The sequence below is a fragment of the Mustela putorius genome, unplaced genomic scaffold (assembly GCF_011764305.1).
Source record: "Mustela putorius furo isolate JIRA1106 unplaced genomic scaffold, ASM1176430v1.1 tig00000228_pilon_pilon_pilon, whole genome shotgun sequence".
Taxonomy (NCBI): Eukaryota; Metazoa; Chordata; class Mammalia; order Carnivora; family Mustelidae; genus Mustela; species Mustela putorius.
Window position 1 is genome coordinate 37,215,112 of NW_025421322.1, and position 27,404 is coordinate 37,242,515.

Below are 27,404 nucleotides of genomic sequence, written 5' to 3' on the forward strand. Positions count from 1 at the left end.
AGGCAAGGCGAACCCGCCCTTGTCCTGAGCCCCTGCAGGTCCGGGGGCAGAGGCCAGCTCTGTCTCGTTTGGCGGTCCTGCCCATTCTGTGAGATTAAGTGGGTCATCCTGGACCCCAGACTCAAGAGAGGACGGTTCACATTCATGGAATCACTCCCTCCTGGGAAGCTCTGGGCACCCCAGCCCTGCCTCTTCCTGCTGCAGTTCTGGGCGTCCGACACCAGGGGGAGCGCGCGCCCCATGAAAGCAGAGGGCCCTCAAGGAGGTGGCACAGAGGCTGCCGGGGTGCCTGGACCTCTCTGGGTGTGGGTGGTGGTGGTGTGCAGGTTAGTGTGGGAGGGCTGTGTGGCGTGGGTCTGGTGAGCCCTTGCCACGTAAGCCTTCACCATGTGAAAGAGGAAACTTGTCTCAGTGCCCCTGGCACCCCGTGAGGGGTTCACCAAACACCTGTCACAGTGAGACCTGGTGGGTAAATCTTCCTGTCCCAGGAGGCAGCGGGTTGGGGGGAATGTCTCCCTGATGGCTTTCCTACCGTGGAGACGGGGGCCAGTGTCCCCCAGGGCGGGTCATGGCTTCAGATACTCGGAAAGTCCCACTCTGCCTTGTTAGTATTTCAGGAGGTCCTCTCAGGGTCCAGGCTCTGTCTTGCCTTCACAATGGACTGGGACGTGTGGAGACCCCCTGTCTGAGTCAGGGGCTACCAGACAGGATGTGAGCTCCTGTGAGCACCCAGAGCTAGGAGACACAGAGCCAGGGTGCAAACCTGTTTCCTCTGAATCCAAATCGGTGCCCTTACCAGCTTCCTGGGGTCGCTGCATCTGGGCTCCTCTGTCCTCTAGCCGGGACAGGAACCCCAGGGCCTGGGAGTATGAGCATCACATCTCCCCAAATATGTCCTGGGAGCCCAGCTTTCCAGAGAGCAGGGGACCCACTGCAACCCCCTTGTGGCTCCACGGTGTGCGAGTGGGCACCTGTCTTTCTGACTGACCCTCTGCCCACTGTCCCGAGCTCATGGTCCTGCACAAACTACTCAGCTCTCCTGCCCCTCAATCGCCAGGATGCCTGCAGGCCTGCAGGGCCCCACACCTTCTGTGCCTGCACAGATGCCTTCTGCAAGAGCTTCCCGTGAGGGCTGTCCCCAGTAGGCACACAGCACCCCACCATGCCGCCGTCAGGAGGCAGGCTCCGTGAGGCAAGCGCACTGGCTCTCTGTGGCCTGGCTCCAAGCTGGGCAAGGCCAGGTGACCAATGGGCCTGTCTCAAAGGGAGATGGAAACTTCCTTCTTGCTGAGGGAAGAAATCCGAGAGGCCTGCGAGAAAATAAACTGTTTTAAGTACCCATCGGATGTAAGAACTGGAAAGGAGCCTAAGGGAGGATGCGTGTAGTCTGGGCGTCTTGACAGACGGGAAGGGAGGGTGCAGGGAAGAGACGAGCTCTGCGCAGGGCTGCCCGGAGAGTGAGCCTGGAAGTCGGTCACACCCGGGGTGAGCTAGCAGCGCCCAGGCTCCCACTCCCCCACTGTCCCCGCCCAGGCTCACGGTCCCGCACTCTCCCTCTCTCTGTCTCTGACCCTCTCGCTCCTCACCCTCCGCATGCAGCAAATGTCGCCCGGCACTTTCTACCCATTTTATAAATACTAACGCAGTGCAGGCTCCTGGCAGCCTTATGTAATAATACAGTTACTCTCAGCCTTGACGTTAAATAACTCTCCAAAGGGAACACCGTTTGCAGAGCCGAGGGCTGGAGTCAGGCACAGGCAGGCTGACTCCAGAGCCACCATGGAGGGCTTCTTCCACCGTGATGAGCCACCTGGGGCAGCCTGGAGAGACAGGCCAGCGAGGAAACGGGCTGAAAGCCCTCTCCTGGGCCTCACCTGGAGGCTGCAGGGGTGGGGCTGTGGCCATTCTGCAGAGAGTTCAAGGGAACTTCCCCTGCCCCAGATTTCCCGTAACCCTTCAGGCCTGGTATGCCACGGAGGGGACAGCCCACGCTGCGAATGACGTGTTTTCAGCACCTGCTGTCTGTATAACTGGCCACGTGGCATCAGGAAAAAGCCCCTGGGCTTGGTTTTCCCATCTGAAAATAAGGAGAGCTCCCCAGGCTTCTCTGTAGTCATTTCCAGATTGGATCATTTAGGATTTTGGTAGAAATGCACCATTTCTTGGCTGGACAAAAGTCTTAATACAGGACTCCCAACAGCTGGCTGCAAAAGCGAGCTGGTGCTGCCTGGGGAGAAAGCAGTTGCGTCCAAGCCGAGGTTTGGCAAGAACAAAGTCCTGGGTATGTACAGACTGACGTTCCCCCGAAATGCAGGTGGGGAAAGGAAGCATGTGTGCAAATGTTGGTTACGTGCTGGACACGCTGCTTCTGTTATCTTGCCCAAACTTCCCACCAGCTTTGGGGAAGACATGTGCGTATTTCCACTCTGCGGAGGAGCAAAGGCTCTCCATCAGTCCGCGGCTCTCCCAGCCCGTAAGTGGCAGAGCTGGTTCTCGTGAGACATGCAAAGAGCCCTCAGTTCTGTGCCGCAGCCTTCACTGAAACCCTGGGTCCCCGGGAGCGCGGCTGGAGCTGCTGCAGCCAGGAAGCTCGGAAAAGCATCTTTCGGACGGGGTTATGCTCCTGCTGTGGGCCCCAGCGCCTTCGTCTGTGGCATCTCCTGGCTGACATGACGTACATGAAGCATCCTGTTCCCCATCCCTTCCTGCGGCATCACCTGAGCCTGAGTGCTAAAATGCACCTTCCAAATCCGCCCCGCACGTTCTCCAAAGATGACCAAGTTCATCCATCTGCTTGTGAAGCCTTGTGTACCCTGAGATCAATTCTGGTTCCTGCATCACTCCGCACCGATGACCAGTGCCACACCAACGTGCCCGCAGAGCAAGACTGGCCAGGTGCTTGGTGGCAGGTGCCCTCCCCCCAGGGAGTGGGGACCCAGAGATAAACATGGCGTGAGTGCAGGACCTGCCCCAGGAGGAGCACGAGGGAGACGCTAGGGGGAGGCCTGTTTGGAACCCCAAGTCAGAGCACAGGTCTGTGTCTCTGTGCCCACAGGTGACAGCCAAGACAGAACTCCACCCGCCCGGGCTCTTGTCCAGAATCTATGCTGAGCTCACCATGCATTGGATGCCTGAGCTCCCTCTCCTCTTGTTGTTCTTCTGGAGCTAGTACCCCTACTTCCCATTAAGCCATGTCACCCGGGGCCCGAATCCCGAGTTATTCCAAATACCACCTTCAGGTCCCCACAATGTAAAGAAAGAGACAGAAAGCCGCAGAAAGAAGATCTGGTAAACCAACGTGCGGGAACATGTTCTTCCTCAAAAGAACCAAGAGATGCAAACCCCAAGGACCACGGGGTAAGCGATTTCACGTTTTGAATTACAACAATCAAAATTCAATCTGCCAAAAGAATTCATGCTTTGGAGCCTGAGGTGGGAAACCACGCTAGCCCCTGCCTCCCTTGATTCTGAAGAATCTCTTGGAAAGCAACGTGGCAGAGCGCTCCCAGAGCCATGCACGGGTTCCCATTCTTGCCCTGGTACCCTCACTGCCAGGAAAGCCACCTAAGGAAATAAGCCTAAATTTGAAAACTAAATAAATAAATATAGCGGTCAGTTTAAAAATATTCACCCAAGCATTATTCTTAATCCTGAAAAACTGGGAACAACCCGAAGAGATCGATAACAGGGGGCAGAACCCATAAATCACGGTCTGTTCATGCACCGGAACGGTGTGCAGATGCTTAAAATGAGTCGTGAGCCATAAAGACTCTACCGCAGCACCAGGCAGACATACCACACATGGGGACATCAGGCAGGATGGGCTGCAAAGCCGAAACGATCATGGGTATCTGTGTAAAATGAAATCAGATCTAGAACAAGTCCTTCATAAAACAGGCTAACGTGTTCTCATAGTTCCATCGGGATGGCGGAAGTACAGGCTAGTGTTTACTATTTTCCAAATATATTGATATAAAATTAAAGTAATAATTTGAAGGCTTCTTGTGAGATGAAAAGAACATACACCGCTGAGGACAGGACGGGAGGAGACTCCAAACACCACCTCCTCCCCAGCTGCACCCTGAGCCGTCGACCACAGGAGCTCACATGGAGGGGTCTGGTCGGAGGGTCCCCTTGTGGTCGGCTGGCGTACATTACGAAGGGACGGTGACCCCTAGTCCTCCTCAAGCACGCCAGTCCCTGGGGCACTCTGTGCCTGAGAGTCTCAGTGTGGGTCGGTTCCCAGCGCCTGGTGAACGAGGCCAAACCTGGGTCCCCACCCCAGCTGTCACCACGCACCCTCTGTTTGGTTTAAGAGGGTAACTGAGGAGCAGAGAAGTCATAGAACACGCCAAGGAAGAGGGGAGCCCATGGCAGCAATCGGGACTTTCGGAGTCTCAGCGGGGCTCTGTCAATACCCACCTCCCCATCCCCTGGCCTGGAAACCCCAAACTCTGTGAGGGGCTAAGATGCCCACAGGAGCTGAGCCCACACCTTCCCACCGCATGCTTACATTAGGTGGGAAGCACGCGCCCCATCTGCACCGGTCCTCGTGCACACGCGCCATATGCATCATGCGCCATATGCACACGCACCATCGCAACCGCACGGGCATCCTACGTGCACTCTCGGGCACCCCAGGCGAGCACAGCGCAGTCCCGCCCCCCCCCCCAACCCCCGGCACGGAAAGCTGCGGTGACGGGCTGAGGCCGATGTAAATACCTTTTCTCCTCCGGCTCCCTTTTCTCCCCGCTCTCCTTGGAGACCCTGAAAGGAGAGGGAAGAGCAGGGATGCGGCTCGGTCAGCTTCTCTGTTCCGGAAGTCCGAGGGTCCGCGGACAGCCTGCCCGGGAATGCGGCGGCGACCTGGCACTGGGACTCGCACAGCAGCCCGTGCTCCCCTCTCAGGCCTGGGGTGCGAGGTGAGCTCCCAGGGCTGGCCTCCCGGCCGGGATTCCCTGGGTCCTCCTGGCGAGGCTTGACCACACCCTGGCCCCTCAGCTTGCCTGGCCAACGGTGGGAATGTGGCTTTGGAATCAGTGCCCCCGGCCACCCAGAACCTGCCATCCCTTCGTGATGGTGAAGTCCAGATCGTGATATCTGGGTGCCTCTAGCCCCATTCCTCCCCCTCCTCTGGGGAGGGGGCTCCTGACCTGTCCTGCCTCCACTCCACCTTCCTCAGAGCTCCCTCCGCTCTGTGAGCCGAGCTGTTCAAGTTCCCGCCGAGGTGTGGGCTTCTCTGACCACAGGATCTAAATGCAGCCACCACCCCCGACCCTGCCCACAGCCACTCTCCCCTTGACCACGCTTTACTGTCCCCCCAGCACTCAGCCCCGTGTGACACGTTCTCTGCCTCCCCCCAGGAGAACGGGAGCCCCGAGGGCGGTGCCTTAGTCCCTGCAGTATCGCGTCCCCACAATCTGGAATGTGCCGCTTGAGGTTTATGGCTGTTGGCTGGGTGAGCAAATGGTCAGTGAATGACGGCACCCGTCATTGGTTATGGCACAAGGATCTTGCAGACGTGGTGCCTGCTGGGTTCTGCCCCAGCCTGGTGTGCAGGAGCGGAGCCGCACACGAACGCACCTGCCCTTTGCCACGTGCGGGGTACGGAGCGAAATTCCGGGGCCACCAGCACCCGTGCGCGACCCCTCAAAGGCTCCCGGGCAGGCTCTAGGGCCAGGTCAACAGCTCGAGGCACCACGCTGCTGGAGGGGCCTGAATGTGTCCTGCGTTGCTACAGGAGCTCCCCCTCTCTCCTCTCCTGTCCTGGAGAAAGGACTCTTGGACATTCTGGGCAGAGTATGCTGAAGAGGACGGAGCCTGCCCAAGCCCACTTACTGATTCCAGAAATAATACCTACATCCTTGTCCCCACAGAACAGGCACAGGGCCAGAACCACAGGCCACTATCCCAGAGGGAAGAGGCTCTGGGGACCACCCCGCCCCTGGCGGGAGCTGGACATCCTTGCTGTTTTAATTCCATCCAAGTATTTTGGCCAGACACACACAGATCGCAGGTGTTAAATGCCCCCCAAGGTTATGCAGCCTGCCTTGCTTGAAAATGACCTTTTATACTCCTCCTTTCGTTTGGAGATAATCTCAAAGCTCTTAATGAGAACCAAAAATAGGGTTGGACTTCCAAGAAGCCACTTCGCTCCTTGCACATGTCTGTTCGTCACTTACTTCAAGGGGCATGTGGTGACTGAACCTTCCTCCTGGGTCTGGCACTGTTCTAGGGGCTGGGAATTAACAGACACCACGGCCTTCTGGACTGGTGGCCTGGACAGGCTGGTGAAAGTGGCTTCTTTAGGGCAAGTCTCAGAAACATCTGGGCTGCCGGATAAAAATGCAGATTCCCGGACTTCAGCCAAAGCTGCTGCATCACTGTCTGGGAACGGGGTCCTGGGAATGTGCATTTAAACTTGATCTCCAGGAGGTTCCCAAGTGCCATAACATTTCAGCATTCCTGGTCGAGGAAGAGACACCAACCCTTCACTGCCATTGCCAGGCAGTGGGTTCTCCGTGTACAGACACAGGAGGTGGGATGTGTCAGGGGTCTGGGTCCCAATCCCTGCAGAAGGGAACAGGACCCCTTCCCAAGGCCTTTACTTACAGGAGCTCCAACGTGTCCAGGAGGCCCAGGGAGTCCAGGTGGTCCTTGGAATCCCTGCGGAACAGTGTTCACAAGAGAGGTGTGGGCAAGAGGAGGAGAGGCAGGGGCGGCGGCAATACCCAGAGATGCCTGCTTCTGCCTGCCCCACGCTGTCCCTCCTCCACTTAGAGGTCATGCCACCCCCTGCCTCGGAGAGTAGGAGTCACCATGATTCTCACCCCCACCCCAGTCTGCTCAACTTCAAGGAGCAGTCAGAGTGTGTTGCCTCTGAGCTGTGAGGAGGCCAGTGCAACAGTTTCCATTTCCAGCTGCCCTGTGCCCCGTGGTCTTCCCACGATCCTGCCAGGACGGGGGCCGAGTTTCTGGGCAAGCTGCGTGATTCCTGCCTCTCCTCATTCACACTCTGCCCGACGGCCAGCAGGGCCTGGGCAAGTCCTGACAAGACCCCAAGAGGTCTGCAGAGCCCTGACACTCCCCTGCTGCCCGCGCCTTCAACTGCTACAGATTTGAAGCAGCTGACTGGGAGATGTTTCTTAAAATCTATTAACATTAGAAGGTGCATTTCCTTAGTCAAAAGTATCCCAATGTTGGTGCTCTGTTCTATTGAAACAAACAGCAGTATGCAAGAGTAAGTGCTTGTGCACGCACGCACACACACACACACATGCGCGCGCGCGCATGCACACACCCTGCGTGCATTTACTGCTGTACTGATTTTAGAGAAAAGTGAAATTAGAGACAACATTTAGGGCCATAATAGGGAAAAGGTTACATAGGTTACGATGCACCCATGTCATGGAAAGAAAGACATCGATTAGGAGAATAGTTTGGAAAGATGGAGCTCATCTGTCATTAAAGGAAAAAGATAAACAGCAGAGTTTGGTGTGATTCCCTTTCCGTAAGAATTCAGGAAAAGTCACCTATGTCATGACATATACACGGAAGCATGCATGTGGTTATATGGGACGGGTGAGGAGTGAAGTCATGCATGTCGCCTCTACACCTAAAGCAGTTGGTTTTGCACCAAGACTTATCCCCTGGGGATATCGGGGGAAAGTGCCACTTACCCGCATGCCCACCTCGCCAGGCAGCCCCGGCTCTCCCGGCTCTCCTGGCTCCCCCTGCAAACACAACACAGGGCTGGTCAGAGCCCAGGGCAACACAGGCCCAGGTACAGCGGGGCAGCCCAAAGCCTCGGGGGCATCTGTGTCGGGAGCTCAAAACCCATCCCAGACACAAGGTAACCACCAGGGAAAGGAGACCCAGGCTGCCCTTGAGAGATGTCCCATGAGCCTAGGGGCTGGTCTTCAATGCAAGGAGCACAGCTCAGCCCCTCGCACCTGCTGCTCGAGGCCAACAGAACCAGACTCAGACACAGCAGTGGAGAAAGCAGAGTGACTGGAGAGACAAGGCAGGAATTCTCACGGAGGAGCCTGGCCATCCGGAGGGGTCGAGAGCGGTCTGCGGAGTATGGAGCCCCCCTTTCTCTCCTGCTCTCCACCCCAGGCCTCCTGTCCAGGAGCGTTAAAGGCCACAGACATAGGAGGGGCTCATGTTCAAGGCTCCCGCTCTGAAACCTGCTCACACATGCTGGACATCACCAAGGGAACACCTAGAACCGACTTTCCTTTGGGTTCTGGTGAGGAGGACCCCTTTGCCCTGGAGTAGACTGGCCTGCCCAAGTTGACCACTTTTGGTCTGGGTTTCTGGAGCGCGTTCCAACTCAGAGTCAGGGAGTGGGGAGGGGGAGTCAGGGAACAGATAAGAGGGAGGCTGGGGGCCCCATGCAGGAGATGAGGTGCTGCTTGGGTCGCCACAGCTATGAACTAGGGACCTGGGCGAGTCCCCCGCTTTGGGCTGGGACTTCATTCCAGGCCTGAGCGCTGGGACAGCAAGACCTCCCAAGCAGAACTCCTTGTCACCTGAGGGAGAAACTCGCGTCCAAGCACACCAGGCAGAGCCTGTGGCCACCACTGCAGCTGGTGTCGGTAAAATGATTACACTGACTTCTGGGGACCTCAAAGTGTCCCAGCATACACGAAGCCCAGCTCACGCCCCAGCAGAGGCCGCCCCCTCAAGGACATGGGCTCTGACCAGAGGCTGCCTGTGGAGAGGGCGGAGGGAGCAGACGTACCCGCATGCCTTTGCTGCCGTCTCTCCCAGGGGGACCAGGCAGGCCCAGGGAACCCTAGGACAGAGAGAGACCACCAGTCAGCACAGTGAGAAGAGCACAAGAAATGCAGATTTTCAGGCTTCACTAGAGACCTACGACATTGGTCAGGGTCTACGTTTTAACAAGACCTGCAGGGGTCCATATGCACCTGTCAGCCCCATGCCCCCTCCCCCGACTCACACTGTGGTCCTTCCTTGCTTGGGGATCAGTGTCACACCCCCAAAGCACCAACTTCTCAACCTGGGCCTGATGGACCCTGGGCCGGATGCCCCTTTGTTGGAGGGGGTGTCCTGGGCACTCCAGGCACATCCACCCCTACAGGCCAGTAACACTCCCTAGTGGTGACAATCAAACACATCTTCAGATACAGCCACATGTCTGCCGAGGCAAACTCGCCCCTGGCTGAGCACCACTGGGCTAGAGCAGGGGTCTAGAAGGATTTCTTAAGCTGGTGCACCCTCCATTCCAGTGGCTCACACTCAGAAGCCTGTGATGGGCACACTCATGGGGCAATTCTGGGGAGGAAGGGGACTGGGCCAGGCTGCTCCCACCATCACCCTGGCGAGTGCACGAGGGCCATCTAAACACAGGGACTCTGGGGTCTCCAAGCTCCTGTCCGGCTCCAACACCATACGATTCAAATCAAAGGATTCCACCAAGACCTTCAGCCCAGCCTCCCCACGCCGACAATTTTCTGTGGGACACTGAGCAAGTCAATGTCTCTTTCCGGGCTCTCTCGTCTGTGAAATGAGGTTATTGGACATTCAAACACTTGTGCGGACTGATGAATCGGTAAGTGATATTAAGCAAACACTGCGAGCTGAATCAGGTCTTTGGCTTCTACCACCTTAGGCAGTCCTCACATAACCCCTAAGATGGGTCTCGTCATTTTCTCGAAGGCATGTCGTGCCTTGGACATTTCCAGGTGTCACCTATAAACAAGGACTTGTGCGTGTCCATATGCACAGACCATGTGAGCGGCTGCCGTGGCTCCTGCACACGCAGGCTTTTCTGCACCTCGTCACAGGCAAAACCAAGTCCTGGTTACACCTGTGCCGAGGAGACCAGGCTGCCCCTGGAGGGGCTTTGAAAGTGCTGGAAAGGAGGGTTATTTACAGACTAAGAGGAGGAAAGAGGAGACCTTCCCCAGCGGGCAAGCCCGGTACTCAGAGGCAGTGTGGGGAGGGATGAGACCTCCTCGTCGGGCTTCAGGGACCTGTGGCTGTCCTCGGTTGGAGACATGGGGCAGCCAGCAGGGTGATGATGATCCACAAGAGGAAGGGTTGTTCAACGCCAAGGGCCCGGGGTTTCCTCTGCACCAGTGGGAGTCAGGTGCCTGCTGGGGGTCGAACCACCAGCAGCATCCTCGAGGGAAGGGCTGCCCCAACAGGCGATGTCCCAGCCACCATCTACACAAACACACAGCGGGGGTGAATCCCTGCCCTGCCCCTGCCCCCCCAGTGCTGTTCTGTAATTCAAGGACCCAGAGATGAAGCGAGCACGCAGGACAGGCAGAAGTGACTTCTGAGTTCCTGAGAACTGCCCAAACACCCATCGGCCTTGTCTCTTTAGCACTAAGAGTGGCAGAATGAGCAGCGATATTGCACTGATGTTAATAACCGCACAGATCAGATCAAGTGACCCTGACAAGGCCGCTCTGAGCAGCACGTTCCTTCCGGCAGCGCCTCTGACTCGTCCCAGGACGCTTCAACAAGAGACAAGATTAACTTCATGGTTTATCAGGTGTAAGTGCACAGATTCCATCCTGCATCCAACCTTTCAGGGTCTCTGCTTGGAAGACCCACGCGGGGCCCCAGAATCTGCCTCTTAGCAGTGTTTGAACGCCCGGTTCCCTGGGTGACCCAGTCCTGCGGGCTGTGTCCTTATCCTCACTCTGCCTGCAGCACTCGGGCACAGAGGGCTGGACGCCCGAGCCCGTGCAGCTGCTGCCACGGCCGGGAGTGGGAAGGTTGAAGCAACAAAGAGCTTGCACACCCAGCCCAACCCAGCCCAGCCCAGCCCAGCCACCCCTCCCCTTCTCCAGGGACCCCGTTCCTCCCCTCATAGCCTCTCGTCCTGGGAAAGCAGCAGAGCTCTTTCAACAGCCTTCCCAGAGGCAGCACCCTGCATCAGGCCAGGGTTCTGCTGGTCAGGAATAGGGCAGGGCTCAGCTCCCCAGGTGCCCTGTCTGTCTCCAAGACCCATGTTTAATCCCCTGCCCCATCCTGCGCCGATCTGAGCCAATGGTGTGAGCATCTGCAGGTGGCAGGGACCCCAGCCTTCTTAGCTCTTGCTTCTGTGCAACTCTAGGGCTAAATTCAAGACTTCTCAAAAAGAGGGATACGCAAGAAGAGACTGAGGACATGCCCTTGATGGAGCTTCCCTCCACAACCAGACCTATTGAGGGACCTGGAGCAGAGCTCCCCCTACGTGGTGGTTACCCAGTTAAGATGGTGGGTCCTTGAAAGGCCAGTCTGTCTTCTGGCTGCTGCTGCTGAAGGCAGGGGAAGGGGTATCTTGATGGGCTCCTGCCTCAGGAATAAATGGGGGAGGGCAGCAGGACATTGGCGCTCCCAGGACCATCTAATAAATGGGGCCAGGGAGGAGACCAAGACAATGCCAAAGGGAACTCCAGAGAGTTCCGGAACCTTCCCTTTGCCCAATTGTCAGGTTCCAGCCTTGTGGGCACTTCCTAATAGATGCCCGACACATGTCTAGATGGATCTGTCTCATTCACAGGATAGGAGTTCCAAGAGGTGGGGCCTCAGGGCTCCAGCACCCACCTCCCTGTCACCAGTGCCTGCTCGGCACAGGACCCACAAGGGCTTCAAACCCTTCCTGAGCCATGTGGGCCCCGAAGGGAGACAGCAGGGAGGTACTCATCCTTTAAAGTTAGCCTTGCAGGTATGAACCCCTCAGGGACAGGTGTTGTAGTAGAACAGTGCCTTCAAAAGCTAGCCAACTGTGGCTTCAAACCCCCCATCACTTAATACTAATGGCTGTGGCCTCGTTCGTGAAATGCTCTAATACTCCATCTCCCTCTGTAAATAGGGACCACAAATCCAGCAGGGTCTGGGCTTCCCGAGGACACAGGCAGCTTGGCAAACCGGTCTGAGGACTGGAGTCATGGGACCAGCAGTTGCTTCTGCTTGGTGATGGGTGTGCTACCTACCCTTGCTCTGTAGCCTAAGAAACTGACCAGAGGCCTCTTCCGAGGCACGTATTTCCTCTAAGAGGAGAGCATCAAGTTCAATCTTACTTTACATGGTTAAGCTAACCAAGCCAGCACTACAAAATAGATCCTGAAAATTTCCACTTGCAAATCCTCATGAGATCCAGGCATTGTTTAGGCGGGTTCCCGTTCTTATGAAAATTGTCAACCTGACCCAAATGTTTCATGTTTTTGTGTCCCCTCAGCGTGGCCTCCCGGAACACCACCACATCCTATGATGCACCTTCCAAAATCCCCTCGGTGGTGGGGGAGGGGCTCCCCATCCACTGTCTGCTGCAGCTTTGCAAAGGGGGAGTTACAGCCCAGAACTGCACACTCTGTCCCCTCAGGAAACCCACCCGCCCTCTCTGAGCCTCAGTTGATAGAGACCCATCCTGATTTCAGATGGGAAGAAGGGTGTGGACACAATCAAGAAGCCAGTTGTTGGTCTAGTGCAGGGAAGGAGGAGCACATTGTGCAGTGGGTCACAGAAAGGAGGGGTGTGGTGTTGCTCCCGGAGCTGGTGAAGTCCGGCACAGCGAGCGAAGAGAAATAGAGAAGGATCCTCGTAAAGTACAACAAAAGGAGGGAAGTGGAGGGAAGAAGGAAGAAGAAAGACAAGGGAAGGCCAGGGAGGTAGACGTGGGGGCGGGGGGGTCGGGACTGTCAGGGAGCCTCTGCCAGGGTTAGCCATGCAGAACAAGCGACCTTCCTCCCGGGTCTCAGCTCCTTCACCTGTGGAAAAGGCAACATGAGAAGAATGGTACCTCTGGCCCCGGGGGGTCAGTAAGATGCCTGGAGACCATGCCTGGGGAAATGCTGCGTATACACGGAAACTCGAACAAGCATCGGGAACAGTTATTTTGGGTAAACTCTCCAAAACTCCACTCTTCGCTTGTAAAAAGGCAGTCACTCAGATCAAGAGGATGACAATAGATAATGTGTATGAAACCCGTTATAGAAGATGACCAGGGCTCGGGGAAGAGGGGCCTCCCCCAGCTCCAACTCAGGGTGTTGATGCCACGTCAAGGCAAACCTCTCTGCCTGCTCCTCCCCACCCCGCCCCCCATACACACTGACTCTGCGGTCTCCCTGGGAGCCCCCAGGAGGGTAACACGAGGCAGCAGCTCTACGCCCATGCCCACTTTAAGAACCCGAGCTCTGGGAATTATGGGGTGACCTCACTGGGCAAAATACAGATTTAAGGGAAAACAAATATTTCTCCTGTTCTTTTGGTTAATCAGCTATCAGGATTTTTTCTAAATGTTGACAAAGAGATGGCTTCTTCCCTAGAGGCACATGTTAGTATCCCTCTCAGTTCACCTGGAAGAGACAGAGGAGGTCCTGCATGTGGGGTCAGAGGGCTCCTCTGGGCAGCGGTCCCCAAAGTGTGGCTTCTGGACCAGCAGCATCAGCATCAGCATCTCCTGGGTCTTGTTAGGAAGGCAGACTCTCTGCCCCTCTCCCAGCCCCACAGAACCAGATGCTCTGGGGGTGGGACCCAGCAAGCTGGCCTAATAAGCCCTCCCCATGATTCAGATGCTGTCATGTCTGGGAACCATGGCTCAGCACTGATAAATGCTGGCCGTGGGGTCAGAAAACATGAGCACAGCTTCTGGCTGGGCCACATGGAGAGAGCATCTCACTTGGCTCTTGGTCACATAGTTAATATGCTTGTAAAATGAGGGCAGCAGTATTTACCTCCAAACTACATAGCAGGTGCACAAATCCTGGCAGACCATGGTCTTTATAAACACCAGGTACTGTTAATGTTCTCAGATGCTCTACAAATTATTCTACGTGAACCAAGGAAAGGAAAGGACAGCCCATACTGTAATCAGTCCACCTGGAGCACATTTTCCAATAACTCTCCAGGCTTCATGAGGCTTGCAGAGCTACAGAGGCACCCCCTCCGTGGGAGGTGGGAGCCCTGACATCTTGCAGCTGTCGGCTGGCCCTGGGAATAAGACTTCACCGATGCCCAGGATGCAGAAGACGTCATCTGGTGTTTAAAAAAATGCAACACTCTGTTGGCATAATAATAATTATACTTAACATTTACGAGCACTTTTTACAAATATAAGTCATTTATTTTCATTAGCTCATTTTATCCTTACAGCAACCGTCTGAGATGAATAGCAGTACAATCGCCAATTTATAGGCGAATAAAATAAGGGCTAAAGGGTCGAGGAACTGCAATGATACACAGCTGGCATGTGGCCAAGCGCAGTCTGAAGCCACCAATCTGTGTCCAGGGTCCACACCCTCAGCCTCCCCTCCCCGCCCGTCCCACTGTCCAGCGGCCAGTGTCTGCCCTTCCCACAACTACTCTCCTCCTCCTGGACAAAGCCCTTGGTCCTGTGACTGATCCACTAGGCTTGGCAAGTGCCCGAGTGTCAGACAGAGGTGGGGAAAGGTACAGACTTTCCTATCCCAGCTCTTCCTGGGGTTGTGAGATCCTGTGAACCCCGAACTTCCCCAAGTGCCCTTCAGCACCACGGACAGGGTCTACAGCGCCATGATTCTCTCAGCCCTTAGCCCCCAACCCCACAAGGCTACTTGAGGGCACAAAAGCAGCTAAACTTATTTTCCACGAAACCCTTTAATTATTATAAAAATAGAAGGCCTTCAACCACAGTTATCCAACTCGATAACCATGAATAATGCACATTAACGCACAGGCTAAGAATAGGAGATGGGGCTGCTGATTACACCCGGCGTGAGCAAAGGGAAAGGGACCAGAGCTAGAGGCAATGGTGTAAATATATCTTAGAGAAGTTTCACACGTACAAACACATATAATTTATATTTTATGGCTCAGAAGCTCTACAATGCAGTCATGACATAAGTTGATTCCCACCAGGGACATGATTTTGGAGGATCAAGGCTTCCCAGCACTGATTTCAGGAAAGGGCAGAGAGCCGGCATTGGCCATGCAGTGGATTGGAGTGGGTCACTCTTGCTGCGGGCCTGCCCCAGACTCCCTAATGGTCTCCAGGAGGCTGATGCCAAAGTACACAGCCTGGTACATGGCAACAGCTCAGTAAGTAAGATCAGTAAGATCTGCTATGATTCTTTCTACTCTGAGACCACGTCCCCACATCGTTCCATATAAAATTGTCACAGGTTGGCCACTGAATTCTGCATGGCCCTGACTGCTAATGTCTCCATCTCATTCTCTCAGAAAGGATCAGAGACATAAATGTGTACCCACTGCCCCTTGCCGTGCTGTGCTGTACTTTTCTCTTATACGAGAAACCCCTGATATGTAGAAGCATCTTGTGGCTTCTGGAGACCTTTCTTGGGCCCCGGTCTGGGAAAGAGGCACCAAGAAGAAAATCCCTATTTGGCAGGGCCCTCTCTCCTTGCCCCACCAATTCTGCAATCCATTCTATAGACATGCCATGAAATCTCATCTCACAGTTTCAAATAAAGCCTGCTCTGGAAAGACACCCAAGAAAGAACTAGCTCAGGGGGGAAGGAGACAGCCTTTTGCCTTGGAGACAGCCACAATGTGTCTGCCATGTTGACATCAGAGTGGCCATTGTGAGAGCTGGTCTGACTGTCCCCTGCAGTGGGGTCCCAGGCACTATTGTGACCACCTCACAGAGAGGGTCCTTGGTGAACTCAGACTGGGCTTGAATGGGAATGTCACTTTAAGCTCTTATCAGCCCTGCCCTGCCAGCTGTGCAGCGGTCAGAGCGACTTTTTCCTGGGGGCTCTTCTTCATCTTCTGGGTACCCCACTTTTGCCTACAGGTGCAAACAGGTTGCATTAATCAAACATCAGGGCTCACGTCCCTCATTTTGCTGTCCCTCCCCAGCCCCCAGGAACCTTGCCTTCCCCTAAATGGGTAGCTGTTAGGATTTCTAACAAGCCAGAGCTATTATAAACTATGTTGTCCTCTTCCCATACAACTTCTTACAGGGAAAAACTTCAACGTGTGTGTTTTCCAAGTCTCAGTGGCTTATCCAAGAAATGCAGGGAATGCCACCTTCCACCTACCCTCACTGGAAGGAATGAATGAGAAGGTGCTCCTGGGACTGTCTGGCTCTGTGCACAAGAGCTCAAAGGTTCCTGGGTCAGAAGCATCCCTGGTATTTCAAGAGGCAGAGGGCAACCGTAGATGGATAAGGAGGAGACCAGTCTCGGGGGAGAAATACCGAGAGAAGGCCCGGGAAACACGAATCCAGAACTGGAAGGAGACAGGCAGAGGAAGGGTCTCTTGGGGGCCTCCTCACAGCAGCAGGTGTGACGTGTACTCCAAACATGTGGATTCCATGTGCCACGTAACACGTGGTGCTGAGCAGTGGTCAACAGGGAATTTGTCACAAGAGCAGCACTTGACAATCACAAACTCATGCACGCCTGCACGTTTCCAACAGGATGGTGAGTGTAAGCCAGAAGAACATTTCCTTGGAACTGAGGGATTCCAGGCCCCTGCCCCACAGCTGTTAGGGACTTTGTGGCAGGTGGGCCCCCAATGTCCCTCATGCCAGCTGCCTTTCCTGAGAGGCTGGATGCTTCAGGGTCCACGGCGATGTGGAGGAGCCTGCTTTGTCCTTGAGGGTATGTGTGCAGAACCTGCTGCTCTTCTCAGACCTGGGGACTAGGCTGCCTCTGCTAACCATTGGGAACCTGGCTTCCCAACAGCTGATGGTCTTGGACTCTCCCCTCAGCTTTCCACGTGGCATCTTCAATTTTGTGATGACCCACCCCATGAAAACTCTCCTACAAGAGGACTTGAGGACACTCCGGCTTGCTGCTCAAGGCTCTGGTACCCTCTTCAGGGCATTCAGCTGAAGTTTCTAGAAGGCAGCATCTGGACTACTTGTTGGACTCAGATTCCTCCTTTGCCACTTTGGTTCTGTCAGGTTTATGATCCAGGCAGGGATTGAAGAAAGCCTTAAAAGACAAGGAACTGATGCTGTGTGGAACTAAAGCTCTGTCTGCTACCACGCCAGCCAGCCCAATAAAATTCAGCTCAGTTCCTGACACTCACTTGCGTATTTTTTCTGGTGCACCACACCGTGAAATCTGAGCACAAAATCCATATGAACTTTTATTTATTGCCATATGGATTTTGGTGGAAATGCTTAAGGAGGGACTTTCTGGTGGTAGTTGTTTTTGAGTTTCTTTGCTTCGACCAAATGCTGAGTGCTGAGTTGCTGACCCAAGCATGGCTTTACAGGATACTCTGCCCCAATTTCTTCTCCTGTGGGTCTCAGCTGCCCTTGCTAGCTATAGGGCATAATCTGGGCTGATGAGGGGCTGGGGAGTTCTCTCCCTGAGCTGTCCCGTACTGTGCTCCATTCCGGGGAAATGGCGCCCTGCCCCACCTCACCATCCTGGTCTAGACCAGACCTGCCTGAGGCCCCTCCCCTACCCCAGCCCCCCTCTCCTTGTAATATTAACACCAGCTGCTGCTCATAAAGAGGACAACGGTGGCAGGCAATGCGCCGTATCGTGTATCTGAGCAGCTGGAGAGGCTGCGGGCATGATCATTCAGCAATATCACTTACAAGGATCCATTTAAATAGGCCTGCCCTCTGAACATCACCTCACCTGGCTCCAACTGGCTCACTGCACCGCAGCAAGATGGCGGCAGGGGTGTCAAGGTTCCCTTTTCACAGCTGTGGGCCCAGAGGAAAGAACATCTGTCTCTGGGCTTTGAAGCAAAAATACTGAATTTGTTTGGTTTGAGTTAACTTGGATAACATGCTTGAACTGGTCACCGTGCTCACAGAACCATGCCCGGATGCCTGGCACTTGATTCTTGCTAATGTTTGCCCAACTCATTATTTAGCAGGTGGCCACAAAGTTCTCTCCTAGACACCCTCACTGAACCTCACAATTGCCTGAGGGGAGCTCATGGTTTGTTCTAGCATCTTCCATGCACAGTCGAGGAAACTGAGGCACCAATAACTGTGGAGAACCCTCCTTACCCACCAGGTTATGCCACAGGAGTGGGGCCACACCAGGAGTCCAAAGCCCGACCCTCAGCTACTGCCATGTTCTGCCTTCTGGACCCACCGGCCATCCTGTCACCCTGTGCTCGGAGGCTCCTGTGCTGGCAGACCGAGCACTTTCCTCCAAAATCACACCGCTTTGGGACTTCCCGCATAAACATCTGTGGAGATCTTATGCTTAAAATGATTTTCATTATATTAAGATTAAGACTTAGTCTTCGGTCAAATGTTCACAGATGTTGTAAAACTGGGAAGAGTAATTAACAAGACCTATGAAACACCCCAAATCCCGCTACCCTAGAATGTGGTTTGCCCTGCGCACGCGCCCTTTGATGCATGAGCACACAGGGCTTCCTATATGCTGTATCTCATTTGCATTCCATTGCACGCCTAGCTCCCTGTTGCAAGGTGTTCCAAATTTCCACTCGTGCCCATCTGGTTGCTGTAATGCGATGTTCCATTAGGTTGTTCCCATTTTTCCTTGCTGTTGCAGTTGTCAAGTGTTCTTATAAAAAACAGAATCAGCTCGTGGTAATTTTGTTTCTGCTTCTATTTCTCCCTTCATATAAATTATGCTCAGGATACTTTCCTAGACACTTTTTGTTGTTTCATTTCTCAACACCTCCTGCAGTAGAACAGTGAGCTCCTAGGGCACCCTCAGTGGGCTCTGCGGATGGGACCCTCCTCCACTCCTCCATCTTCTGAGGCCCAGGCGGGGTCCTAGTGTGCCTAGCAGCGTGGGGGATGGAGACCACACCCTGGCTGGTTTAGGGACCAGTAAGAAGGACCACACTCTGGACGGCATGACTGCATTCGAGCACACCTCCTCCCCAGAACTTGTGAATGAGCCTCTGGATGGGGGCCCAGGCTGGGTTTTAAAGCTTTAAAGCTCTGCGAACCCACCACCCGCTCTCACGTACTGAGTACTTGAATGCTATCTATTACAGAAACATATGTCCCTCTTGCATGGATTTTAGCAATATCCTCTAGCAGCAAAAGGATAAGAAATGCAAGGGACAGATTTTTACACACGCTGATCAAGTGCCAGGGACGAAGCCAGGTGCTTTGCGATCAACCTCTTGTAATCTACGTTCAGCCCTCGGCATCCATGTTCCCATATGACAAGCTGAGACCCTCAGAGAGACACCAGCCACCGCAGAGCTGCGACCCGAACCGTGTCTGCCCAGCTCCTCACATCAGCTTCTGTATTTGAGCACAAAACCGAGGCGTCCCAGATGCTAAATCTGGGAGGAGAAGAGGACAAGCCCAGCCGAGAGAAAGCTGCGCAGAGGTGCAGGCTCGCAGACACCAGAGGGCGCTGTGGGCCCAGGAACGGGACCAAACCCCCAGGCTCCAGGCTTCCTTCCTGGAGGCATTGGTCCCCAGAGCAGAAGGACCTTCGGAATGCACCAAGAGGAAGCTCACCGGAAACTCACATTTTGGACTTCTTTCTGTTGTTTCTAAATCTTTTTCTGCCTGTGGGGTTCATGATCCACCTAATGCTACGGCCTTCATCTCCATAGCATCCGCACCGGAGCAGCGTGCACCCAAAGGAACCCCTATGCCTGCATCTCAGTATGCTGGTCAGTCTTCTCTGCAGGGGAGAACCAAGGGCAGAGGCACAGAGGTCGGGACCCCTCCCTGCTCCCTCTGACTCCACCAGAAATGGTCCCTACCCGCCCTGGACCATGGGTACACACCCTCATCGCCACCACCAAGCCAGCTGCAAAGGAAATGAGAAGTATGGGTGTAACAGAAACAGAGCGTCACCAGCGAGCGTGCTCCCTGTGCCGGGCCCTGCGTGAAACCCCTCACGCACCTTCTCTCCTTTAACCCCCCTCCGACCTTACGGGGTAGAACCATCAACTGTCCCCTTCCCCCTTTTACAGAAAAGGAAACTGAGGCTCAGAGTCGCCCAGGGACAGACAAGAGGTTAACACGAGGTGGAGCCAGATTCCGAAGCTGGGTCTGCCCCACGGCCATCGGTGACCTCTCCTGGGTCGAGCTGGCCCTCAGCCTTGGATGGCAGACGGCCGACACCCACTCATCCATCCGCTCATCTGGCAACCTCATACGTAAGGCCAGCCGCCTCCCGGAGGCTTGGGACGTCCAACCTCCCTTCCTCTGCTTCTACGGCCCCAGTGCCTCGGCTGTGAGCAGCATCCCCTAAAAAGCTGCCCCCCTTGCCTTAGTCTGATTCCATATTTATTTAAACACCGGGGGAGATGGGCCCGAGGACCCCACAGTGAAGAGAGAGAGGAGGTTAGCTTCCAAGACAAGGGGCAGAAGCAGCCCAGAAACCTGGCAGCAGCACACAATGGTCTTGGGCATCTGCTGGGGGAGCCGAGGAGAGTCAGGAGGCCAAGAGTTCTAGTCAATCTTCAGCTGTGTGACCTTCGGCCAGTCACTGACCTTCTCTGAGGGCCAGTTTCCTCAGCTGCTGGGGAAGGGGGGCTTCAATCAGCCCTGCAGCCTCCCTTCCTTGAGTAATAACCAGAGTTTGTGCTTCCCATCATCCAACTAGCTTGTGACCTTGGGCTGGTCACTTGACCTTCAAGCTTTGTCCTCCCTATCTGTGAAATGGGCATAAGTCACTGCCCCGTAAAGTGCTGGCTTCATCATGAGACATAAAGTACAGGGCATGTCAGCCCTCATGGAGGGCAGCACACATCATCACAGTGGTTCATTACACACCAGAAACACAAGACACACAACGACAATCAGAGAAATACAATTCCTAGGCCCACCAGGCTCTAGTCCCTCTGATCCCCTCACAATGTAATTGCTCTGGAGAGAATATTCAAGTGGAGAAGCCAGTTTTTTGGGCCCTGTACAAGTGCATTAGTCACCCGTGGCCTTCTCTGCCCTGTGGACTTTATCAGTCCCCCTCCAGCCTCACCTCCTCCCCAAGGGTTGGAGGGAACAAGAGACTCCAAGTCATGAAGAGAGCTCCAAGGGCTCCGGCTGGGCTGGGCTGATCACCAAGTCGCAGAGCCGCCGCCTGCAAGGGCCTTTATGCATCATCTCGTCCCACCCCCTCGTTTTTACAGATGAGGAAGCAGAGGCCCAGAGAGGGAGGTGACTCACCCCGCATCACACAGCTAATAGGCGGCAGAATCTAGACTCCGACTTTGCTAAAAATGTTCAGATGCAAGAGAATGTCAACCAAGGACAGAGCCAGAAGTGCGAGAGTCTGCCCCGCTGTCCCTCTGTCCTGCTGGCCCCGAGGATGTGATGGGGCCTCCCCGGCTGCCACTGTGACCCAGCAGGTCCCGACTGTGGGCCTGCCGGCAGGGATGTGGGCCCTAGGGAGAGGCTGGCAGCCACCAGGGAAATACGGCTGCCCATTCTGAGCTACACCAGAACCGACAAGGCTGAGATGCACCTGCTGTTCCTGCCTCTTCCTGCCGGACACCCACGCAGGAGGACAGCTCAGCCATCAGAGGACATGCTGGTCCAGGAGACACACAGCAGTCCAGCCAGCAAGCATCACCCAGACCCAGCACTCTGACTTCAAGGACAGCCCCAATCCTGACAGAAACATCTGGGGGTCCTGCTAAAACCTGTGCTCCAGGCCCATGGGGACCCAGCAAGCCAGCAACACTAGATAAAGGTAGTTGCTAAACTTGAGCATCTAGCCTCTAGGTGTCATGCTTTTAAGCCACATGGGAACCGTGGATGGTGGCCACCAGCAGCCCCATCTGAGGAGTCAGCAGACGCAGCTTGGAAAACTGATGACAATGTCACACTGTGCCGTGTGAGCCTCCCACAGACTCTCAGACTGCTGTGTATCCTCGTGTAGGAGTTAATCTGCGTGTGTGTGTGTGTGTGTGTGTGCATGTGTGTGCACATCTGGGCTTCCAGTAGGGATAAAAGAGAAGTTCACCATAGAATCAGTGAAGACACAGAGAAGTAGGGAAGAAAATACATACCCTCAACACGGCCATCTGGCCTAACAAAGGGGCTCCACCTCCAGAATCAATCCCTTTCTGTCTCTCGCTTGTGTGTACACACACACACACACACAACTGGGGTCATACTATATAGATATTTTTCCATGTGCTTTAAAAATTAACCATTATTTTCATTCCCTACATCATTCATTATTCGTCTAAATGTGGTTTTTGCCTCCCTGAGAGCCGCTGTATCATTTAGTTGCACGAGAACGCACTTGGGCCACCTGCCCACTCCACAGCACATGGCTGCTTCCAGTCTGACTTCTGGATGACATGGAGTGAAACCCAGGGTAGTCATGTCTGTACAGATTTGCTTTAGCTCTGTGGAGCAAATCTCTGGAGTGAAAGTACACTGTGAGAGGGGACCTGCAGAGAGAGAAGGGGCTGGCCACGGGAAAGCCGTTTCCATGGTAATGGAACAGAGTGGCACCAGCTCATACAGCCAGCCCCATGCGAGGGGTGGAGAAGCCACCAGGGTCCACCAGCACTGCATTCTGACGAGATCCTAGTGCAGATGCCCAAGAGTCCTGGGGCTGTCTCTCCCCGGACACGCAAAGTACATTTTTAATTGTTAGTGGGAATGAAAAACAGCATTTTAGTGACACCTTCGTTTTTATTTCTCCTCACAGACTAAGCACTTAAGAAAGCTTTCCTCCTTGGAAGGAAGCCCCATGTCCTAGGATCTGTTGGCTTGTCCTCCTTCTGATGAAGGTAAAAGAAGGTACAATATTTGTATTTGGGGAGAACACGTATAAGCGGGCCTGCCTCCTGTTTCCTCCACGGCTCTGTCCGCCTCCTCCTGCTCCTGATCATCTCCCCTCTGCAAATCTCCTGGCAAGTCCTCAAATGCTTCTGGTCTCTCCCCCTCACACCTGTCTGGCTCGGCACACTCAAATGTTCCCACCATGTCTGACCACACACAGAACCTTCAGCATCTTCCCAAACTGCACACGAGGCTGAGCGCGTTCTGGTCTCTAACATCCTGCGTGCCGGTCCTTAGATCCTTCTGCAACCCCGCATCCGGGCCCCATGAGCCCCAGCGAGTACCCTCTGCTCCAAGCACTGCCAAGCACCCACAGCCCAAACAAGCATTGCCCTCCAGTTGTGCTCATTCCTGCTCACCCCTGCCAGGCCGCGGTGCCCACTGCACCTGCTTCAACTGCCCCAGTCAAGAGAGCACCTGCCCTGAGGCGCCTCGCTCCACCCAGGAAACCTCTTTTCTCCACTTGGATTCTCCCAGGAAGCACCACTCCCCAGCTCGGCGCCAGCCCCCACCCTGCTCCCTGGCCGGCGGCACAGCCCCCAGAGAAGTGATAAAAGGGAAATACTTACCTTTTCACCCTTCTCTCCTCGGACAAAAGGCCCTCTTCCCTAGAAAATGAAAGGAGAGGGCACGGGTTTACGACAGAACATCATGCATGACGTCACACGGCAGTAGTACCCTGGGGTCTGAAAGGGTCGGATGCTTTCTCATCAGCTCCTGGAAGGAGCTTCCAAAAGAGAGGATAACCCTTCCTTACTGAGTGTTCATTCTCATGCCTATTACCCCATTTAATTTTTCCAACAATTCAATATTATGGGACTTGTATTTTTCCCCTTATGAGCTTTACTAAAATATCATCCACCTACGGTATCATTCGCTACTTAAGGATACAATGTAATACTTTGTACAATGTAATACCACACGCCACCGTGTGAATATAACACACATCCCGTTTATCCGTCCACCATGCCATGAGCACTTAGGTTTTTCCACTTTCTGGTTATTATGAATAATGCTGCTCTGAACACTTGAGTCCAGGGTTTGCAAGAGATATTGTCTTCGTTTCTTTTAGATATGTATCTAAGAAGTGGACTGCCGAGTCACCTGATAATTCCATTTAGCCTTTTTAGGACAGCCAGACAGTTACCCAAAGCAGCAGCGTCCTTCTGTAGCAGTGACGCCCCAGTTTCTGCACCGTCCTGGAGGCTCGTCCCATCACGAGAGCGAGCGCTCGGGCCTCTCGTCATGACTGACTTACCATCCCTCTCTTCAATTCTGTCTCTTCTGCTTCACGTATTTTGGACACTTGCGAGGTGCACCGGTGTTTATAACTCTTCCCGATTTCTGAAAGACTGACACTGATCGTAAGACAAACTCTTCGTTTCCGCTGACGTTGGGTTTTAGAGTCTACTTTGTCTGATAACAGCGGAGTCACTCCCAATTATTTGGCTTTCTATTTTCAGGATAGGTATTTCCCATCCTTTTACTTTCGACCTGTTGGCATCTTTGAATCTGAAGTGTGTCTCCTGGAGGCAGGACAGAGCCTGGCCTGAATATACAGCATGATCCCCGACAGAGCTGGTTTCCTGGAGGCCCTCTAGCTTTCCATTTCTGCCTCCTGTCTCGCTGTTCCTCATCCCTCCTTCACGGCATTTATTTATTTATTTATTTGCACTAAGTGTTTTCTAGTGCTACATTTTAATCTCTTAATGGCACTTCTACTGTATACTTTTGAACGACTTTGGTCGAGGTCAGTCTCGGGTTTCCCACACACACCTCAGCTCCTCAGAGTTATACTACCTCCGGGATTTACAGACACGCCCCTCCCGGCCTGGTTCCGGTCCCTCTTCTCCACGCTCGTGCCGGTACTACGCCTGCTTGTTACGTGCCTCCTCGAACACGGTCATGATGATGCTTTTGAGCCTGTCATCCTACTTCACTGACGCTTCCTTCCCCCCACTACCGTCAGTCGCCGAAGGATCTTCCTGGCCTTTCTCGGTCCACGTTGGCTCGTTTTTCCCTCCTGTTGCTTTCACGTTTCTTTGTCTTTTGGCGCTTGGGCTGCAATCTTTCTCAGAATGGCTCGGTCTGTGTGAGAGTTCACCGAGCTTCTTGAGGGTGTAGATTACTGCTTTTTACCAAATTTGGGATTTGTGCTTTCACCATTATTTCTTGGAATATGCTTTCTGACCCTTTCCTCTCTCCTCCTGGGGTCCCCATGAGGTGCATTCTGGTGCATTCTGGTGCATTCTGGTGCACTCCAAGGCTCTGCTCATTTTCTTGCCTTACTCCTCCTGTCTGGTCTTCGGATCACAGAGTCAGCATTGGTCTGCAGGTGAGAGCACTCTTGCTCTCAGCAGGCTGCTTCCTACCTATTGCTGAGCCTCCCCTCAATCCCCTGTTTTCTTTCACTTATAATTTTAAGCTCTAGAATTTTCATTTGGGTCTTTTTATTTAGAAACTTCTCTTTACTGATATTCTGTATTTGCTGACATGCTGTTATAAAACCACCCCCCCCCCTTAAGAATGATTTCCCTTCGTTCTTTGACTCTCACTGTGACGGCTACGTTGCACGTTTTGTTTTCTTCGCCAGTCCCTGTGCCCATCACAGGAGACCCTGTTCCCCACTGCTTTTCCTGGGGTCACAGGGATACTCTGGAGAAGCACAAGGGTTCTGTCTCAATGTGAGCAGATAGGAGCCGCCAGAAAGGGGAGGGAAGGGGGGAATAAGCTGTGGAAAGACAGTGTAATTCTTCCTGGTGAGGCAAAGAGCATGGCAGTGGCCTGTGAGAAGTGGCCAGTTTGGAGATTCCGAGCTGCCAATCGGGATGCCCAGAATCCAGGGGTGCGTGTTGGGGAGTGCAGGACAGGGCTAGAGCTGCAGCTGGGGCCACCTCTGGTGGGCCTCCCGTGCCCATGGGGAGGAGCCTGGACTCCATTCCGAGGTTGGGGTGTGGCTCAGTGCCGGGCTCCATGCATTTGAGCTGACACACACGCTTGGGGGAAGCCAGGCATGCCCCACACCGGCCCCATACTCACCATGTCACCTTTTTCTCCCTTGGGTCCAGGAGCTCCAACCAGCCCAGCGGCTCCCATGTCTCCCTGCAGGGTGCAAACCAGAGGGCAGCACTGGGTCAGGTCCCCTGATGACTTCCCTGCTCAGGCTGCCCACTCCCCACTTGGCCCTCGATGCCCTAGCAATGGCTGATTTTGTCCCTGCCAACCTTGGAAGGAGGCTGTGCTTCCCAGCCCTGGAGGAGGAAGGATCTGAATCATTTCCCCAACCTCTTATTCCCACAACTAAGTACATCCTGAGAAAGTGAGTGGGGGAATGCATCGTGTGTTTGTCCCTAGGAATGGCGCCGGCCCAGATGGGGAGGGAGACGCCCCAGGGTTCAAAGCCCCGCTCTGCTGCTTACCGTGAGAGCGCCATTACTCTCTAGGCCTTGGGCTCTTCCTCTGTGAAATGGGCCTGCTTTCACCAGCACACAGAAGACTGAAAGCACTAAAGTACTTTGAAAGCTGCCAGAGGTCAGCCAGAGTCCCCTGATGATGTCATTTGTAAGCCCTGGGCCCTCCCAACTGTCCATGAAGCCGGGGCAAAGGCAGAGGAGAAAATAGTATTTGCGAGGGAAGAAAATTCGCCAAAGGCCGAGTGTGGGACTGGAGAAGCCTCCTACTGTGCCATGAGCCAATCCAAGACTGGCTTGGGTGCCGACCCTGGGAGCCACTGATTTTGTCTGTTTCTCTCGTCCCCTGATCTGCAATTTCATCTGGGTCTTCTCCTACCTATACGCCCTCTGAACAAACAGCTTGTTGGCTTTGGGTGCCCCCCGCCTTGGCCTGTCATGTGCTTCCCCTGCCTTCTTTAGCCCAAGCAGCTCCCATGTACCCTGCTGGACCTCTCCACCCTGACTGTGCCCATAAGGGATCCCAGTCTTCTCTGTCGCTCTTCTCTTGCCACCGGGATGCAAGCCCTGGGAACAGGGCTCTCTCTTTCACTAGAATGTCCCTGTACCAGAATGGGTCCTGGAGCCTGAAGTCACCAGACCATGACTGTTGACCCGACCTGATCTATATCTGGGTAAATGGGGCCACTGGGAGCCACATCTGTTTCCCTAGAGCCTTAACCTCAGACTGGGACAATCTGACCTGTGGGGACAAAGGGACCAGGATTGCAAGTCATCTCTGAGGAAGCCAGGCCGGTCTCCAGGTGGCTCAGTCTGAGTCCCTCCGTAGCATTCCCTCCCCTGCCTTGTCCTCCCTGAGAAGGTTGCCCCAACCCTGGACCTGTCCAGCCACAACACGGTATGGTCCTTCCTTAACCAACCACTGCCTCCGACAAACATTCTTACACTTCCACAACCCCCCGGGCGCCTTTGCTCTTTCTTCCCTCTGACAGCAGAGAAGCTGCGGTTACAGCCCAGGGGTGCTCAGTGAAGCATAAAGCCCCGTGCTCCTCCTTGCAAGGACCACCTGGCACCTTGGATGGCCCTGAGCTGCTCTCCTTTGGCACCAGGGGAGAGGAGCCCATCAGGGGTGTGTGTGTGTGTCCAGACTCCCCGACCCAGCACAGTGGGTGCAGCAGGGAGAAAGGAGAGAGAGAGAGAGAGAAGGGATTTCAGGGTGTTTCCACCACCACGCTCAGCCCCTCTTTCAAACACCAGACCAGGTAACAGCTCCTGGATCATGCCTCTTCCACGCGCCTGCGTGATCCCAG

At 54.4% G+C, this 27,404-nt stretch overlaps 1 protein-coding gene across 2 annotated transcripts in view; it reads right to left on the minus strand.

The window, feature by feature from the left end:
• The window catches only part of COL22A1 (collagen type XXII alpha 1 chain), a 236,379-nt gene that overhangs the window by 138,200 nt on the left and 70,775 nt on the right, over positions 1 to 27,404 (minus strand). For both annotated transcript variants that reach the window (XM_045078159.1, XM_004743602.3), the window contains exons 11-16: positions 25,724 to 25,786; positions 23,254 to 23,292; positions 8,747 to 8,800; positions 7,680 to 7,733; positions 6,613 to 6,666; positions 4,723 to 4,767 (exon numbers count right to left, since the gene is read on the minus strand). In XM_045078159.1, coding sequence (XP_044934094.1) covers positions 4,723 to 4,767; positions 6,613 to 6,666; positions 7,680 to 7,733; positions 8,747 to 8,800; positions 23,254 to 23,292; positions 25,724 to 25,786 — 309 coding nt within the window. The remainder of the gene's footprint in view (positions 1 to 4,722; positions 4,768 to 6,612; positions 6,667 to 7,679; positions 7,734 to 8,746; positions 8,801 to 23,253; positions 23,293 to 25,723; positions 25,787 to 27,404) is intronic.